This window comes from Buceros rhinoceros, unplaced genomic scaffold (assembly GCF_000710305.1).
Source record: "Buceros rhinoceros silvestris isolate BGI_N320 unplaced genomic scaffold, ASM71030v1 scaffold10468, whole genome shotgun sequence".
NCBI lineage: Eukaryota > Metazoa > Chordata > Aves > Bucerotiformes > Bucerotidae > Buceros > Buceros rhinoceros.
The window spans coordinates 1-4750 of record NW_010428647.1 but is presented as its reverse complement, the minus strand read 5'-3'; the positions used below and the strand labels follow the sequence as shown (position 1 = coordinate 4750).

At 41.6% G+C, this 4750-nt stretch overlaps 1 protein-coding gene across 1 annotated transcript in view; it reads right to left on the bottom strand.

Annotated features, from left to right (window-relative positions):
- The window catches only part of GRIA3 (glutamate receptor, ionotropic, AMPA 3), a 148100-nt gene extending 143965 nt beyond the window's left edge, over positions 1-4135 (bottom strand). The window contains exon 1 of the mRNA XM_010142354.1: positions 3974-4135. Coding sequence (XP_010140656.1) covers positions 3974-4121 — 148 coding nt within the window. The 5' untranslated portion in view covers positions 4122-4135. The remainder of the gene's footprint in view (positions 1-3973) is intronic.
- Between the last annotated feature and the right edge of the window lie 615 nt (positions 4136-4750).

Below are 4750 nucleotides of genomic sequence, written 5' to 3'. Positions count from 1 at the left end.
TTTAAAATCTTCCAAGTTCAATTTTGGATATCAAACACAAGGTCTACAAGGATGCCAATGAAAAATTTTCTCAGGAAGTCTGAAATCGGACCCCTTCAAGTATCCACACAATCAGAGTTTTAGCAACTTAAGGTAAGCATGGCACCGTATCTTCCCTCTTCTTTTTGTCTGAAAAGAATGAGTGTCTGTGGAAAAAAACACCACACATCAACACTTGGTAAATATAAAAAGCCTTCTGGGTTCAGAAGATGTATGAGAAATGACTCAAGAAAAATTAATGGGATGAGAATTTGCAGCTGATAGGTTAGGTTTAGCTGCGAGAGGGAATCTGCCTGTAGATTAATTAGATTCTGCAACCACAGCTCCTTTTCACCCGTATACATCCCACCACTATCATTACATGATCAACAGATTTTAATGAAAACTAATGCTTCCTTTTGAGAAATTCCACGGGGACTACGCACACGATTGAGTTTACTTTTCTAAATATTTCTTCGGAATTGTACATAACGCAAGCGCGCATTTGTTGGCTGTAAAGGTGTACAACAGCAATTTTTTGCAATGACAGTGCAGAGAGGGAATATGAGATCTGTGTGCTAATGAGCTGACACTGCAGAGGCTGGAGCAGTGCTGGTATAGTGCACTACAAGTGCAGAGCAGAAAGACATTCCCTGGAAATAACCCGCGTATATGAGCTACAGAGCTGTGCACATAATTCAACATTAATACTAACATCCTTCATCGGAGGTTATAAGAAAAGCATGAAAGACACGTCAGTGATGAATTTATACGTTCGAGTTGTTGTATTCATGTTGTTCTGTAAAAGCCAGCTCACTGCCTACACGAGCATTTCTGAAAAAATATAACATCCACGTTTTACTTGATTTTATTATTTCACAGGTCAAGTTAACTTCCTTTCTGTTTCTTCTGATGGCAAAAGCTGCCTATTTTAAATGATGTAATAAATACCCTCAGAGCCAGCTGATAAATTCAAATTCACCTTTAAATACAATGGAATTTCCATCTGTGTTTGCATTTGCTCTCTGTTAAGATATCATACAGCTAAACAAAGAGTGAGACGGATAAATTCAGAGCGGACAAATGCTGTATGCATGTGTGCTCAGTATACAGAGATGGGCTCGGTGCTAGCAGTGAAGCAGGGAATACATATACATCGATCAGATTATGCATCACTTGACCGAAAAGGAATGAAAGGGAGGGGCTTAGGGCAGAAATTTTCTTTTGCTTCTGCACAGATTTGCTCCCATGTTGGGATATTGCCAAATCAGCCCCACCAGAGGTGGGCTTTTCATCTCTGGCTCATGAGGATACTTTGGAAGAGATTTTCTTTTTTTTTCCTGCCTCTGGGAATGCACCAGATTGCACCAAGTGGGATGTGCAGCTGTACAGTAGGAACAGAAGTCCTTCCTGAGCAAAGCCCCCCTCAATTCCTGCACACATGAACACTTACTACAGCCACCATCATATGAATCAAAGCAAAGGAGAATGAGAAGTATTATTTTATGGATACTGACTAGTGCAGGCACTAGGCTCAAGCTACACATGCCACTTTCTCCAATTTTGCTTTCCAGCTCCTTTACCCATCCCGCCACAAAGTCAGTCACAGTCTCCCTCTCCAGTGAAGGCAGTCGGAGTTACCGCAGGTTTCTCTCCCATGGATCCCTGCCAACTGCAAATATTGATCAAACGGCTGTGTGCCAGCACCAGAGACAATTTATGCTTATCTCCAAGAGAAGTAAAAATGTTGTGGAAAGAATTCCTCCATGGATATGACAGCATCGTGAAATCATCTGCCACTCTGCTGGGAGTAAGGATGTGATTAAGGGTATACAGGCCAGAACATTTAATGTTAGCCAGGTAGAGTGAGGAGCTGTTAGTTCATCCTAATGCAGCGATATGTATGAGCATTCTGACTTTCAAAGAGAATCGCTTCCAGATCCAAAACGAGCAACTGTTCTCTTTTTCAAATATTTTGAGCTACTGACTATACGACTGGTAACTTGGATTCACTGTATTCTTTTCCTCCCAATAGCATTACCAGATGGTTGGCATCGCTAAGGACAAGGTCACCTTTTTATTTTATTTTTTCTGTCTCTTTTCTGACATCTTCCATTTTTAGATAGGTTACTGTAGGTTGGTATTCTCTGGCCTACAGTGTCTCCAGCGATTTAACTTTTTGCACTTTTACTACATTGGTAACATGGGGGTTGAAACATGCAGCCCTTTACTACAGAAAAACCATCACATCTCACTAAAATCGCCACAGCTTTCACTAAGCAATGACAAAAATCATTACAGGTCAGAAGATGAGAAGCACATTGACTAAATAACACATCGACTGCCTCTGAATGAGCGTGTGGTTCACTCGTCTTGGTGGGACCTGTGAAGAACTGCTGGTAGAATTTCTAAAAAACAACTAATAATTAATTACCCAAATACTAAATACCAAATGTATTTAGTTTAAATCCATGTAATTGGTATTTAGGAAACTCTGAGATACAGCCTCTTGAAGGGATTATACTGATTAAGGATTAATAGTCTGATGTTTGTTGTAGGAGCTGTTGAGGCTGGATAGGAGTAGCAAAGTAAGATGCAAAATACAGACATGCTTTTATTTACCATTTTTTCCCACTTCATGGAATATTCTTATTAGATATTCTACAATTAACTTCCCTGAAAAAGTTTTAAAGGTCCTAATTCAAAGCCTTTTAATGCTGCACTAGCAAGAAGCAGTCACATGGGGGATATGTTAGAATATCAATCCAAAATTTGTCTAAATATTTCCTTGTTGTATATTTTCTAACCATCAACTTTTCCACATAATACCTGAAATCCTAGAAGAATAAACTACCTACTTGTCCAGGCTTCTGATTATACAGCATGGGACCGGAATATAAGAACTATTTTATTCCCAACAAACAAAAAAATTAAATAAGATATTCAAAACATGAAAATGTTTTAAAGCAAGAGCTACTAGTTTTCTGTCCTCCAGTACTTCATTATTTCAGAACAATTCTTCCTCTTTGAACACCTCATACCAGCAGTACATGAGCAGGAATCCCGTTCATAAGGCAAAGTTAGTCCGTTGCATTCGGAGGTCCCTTAGACCACATACAGGCGTGTTTCTGTGTACTGCAAAGCGCACGCAACTGCCTCGCAAGACAACTCCGGTCATTTTCAAAGGTTTACAGTGAAAACTGTATAAAACTGGTTTTGGACACATCAGTAAAACAAATATTGAGGATCTACTGTTGGTAAAGGAATGCTTTTTTAAATGCAGAACACGGACCAGTCTTTCAGAAAGAGATTTCACATTTTAACACTACATTAACACCACTCAAAGTTCTATTTTGTTTCTTTTGTTAATAAAGGCTCAAATTATTCCTACGTGCTGCTTGTGCAGAGCTATTTCTCACAAAGCTAAGCACTCTGATTCCATTTTCTCTCCCCTCAGCTCTAACGGCTTTTATCAGTTTACGGTCTCCTCAGCTTTTAACAGGACTTTCGCTGTAGGAAAACAACCCAGGGTTTCAGGGCAAAGGAGGCAAGAAAGCCCCTCGCGCTTTGTCCCCTCAAGGTCACTTGTAAACAGCTGTTTCTGTTGTATTCCTACACCGTATTATTTGCAAATTACGCCGTTTCACACAGATAGGTTGTAGCCTCAACAGAAAAGGGACATTACTTCAGCAGCAATTCAGCGATCACAACGCTACTATAGAAATAACACGGTTGTTTTGCTAGGAAACAAAAGGGGTGAAAACAAGTGGTGAGAGAACTTTCCCTAAGGTATTAATTCTACTGTATAATGCTGTAAATCCACTAAACCTCATGTCAGCACGCACATTTGTTGCACTGTATAGTAGGAACAAGAACTCCAGGCTCCCGGGGAGAAATCCAGTGTAAGGACAGATAGCAAATAAATATTTTTCAAAAAAAGCATGTGTTTACTTACAAGCATTTGTCACTGAAAAGCTGTTGGAAGAGTCCAAGTGATCTACATGATAGTTCAAATGGAAGGGCTTTTCTGTGGTATTTTGGTTTGTGTTGTATAACTGCACAGCAAATCGAAATGCACTGTGCTCCTGAACAGTGTTCCTCATGAAAAGTCCACCTAGGATGGAAAAAAAAACAAAGAAAAAAGGAAACGGAACTTCAGAATGAATTTTAAGGAGAAACAGTGGCAATAAAGTTACATTCGCATACAGCACATCTCAGGAAAGAATGAAGAAGAGCGGGCTGAGCCTGGGCACATAATTCTGACTGAGCGTGTACATGAAATACCTACTCCAAGTCCAAAGTTCGGCTTTTAAAGCCACACATCACATCCAGGTGCCCCCTGAGCGATCGGGGGTCACCGGGAGCTGCAGGTGCCCCTGCAAACCAGGCCACTCATACACGGATGCCCCCACACAGATGTAAAAGTCTAACTCGGGGAACCGTGGCTCCTGCATTACCTCCAGACCACCCCAGCAAGGTCTCCGTGGAGTTATCTGCTCAGGAAGGGCTGCCGTGCGGCATGGCAAACGTGCGGTTTCAAACGGTCTGGTAGACAACACGCACGGCTGAGCGCTGCGCCCAGGGAAGGGCAGGGAAAAACCCCAAGTTTCACTCGCCTGCCCTCAGCCTTCTGGCTCAGTCGGCCCCGCGTTTAGGGCACGTCGTTACAGATTCACGCCGCTACTCCCTGGCAGTATTTGCGCTGCTCCAGGGCACGAATCCGCAGGAGCGC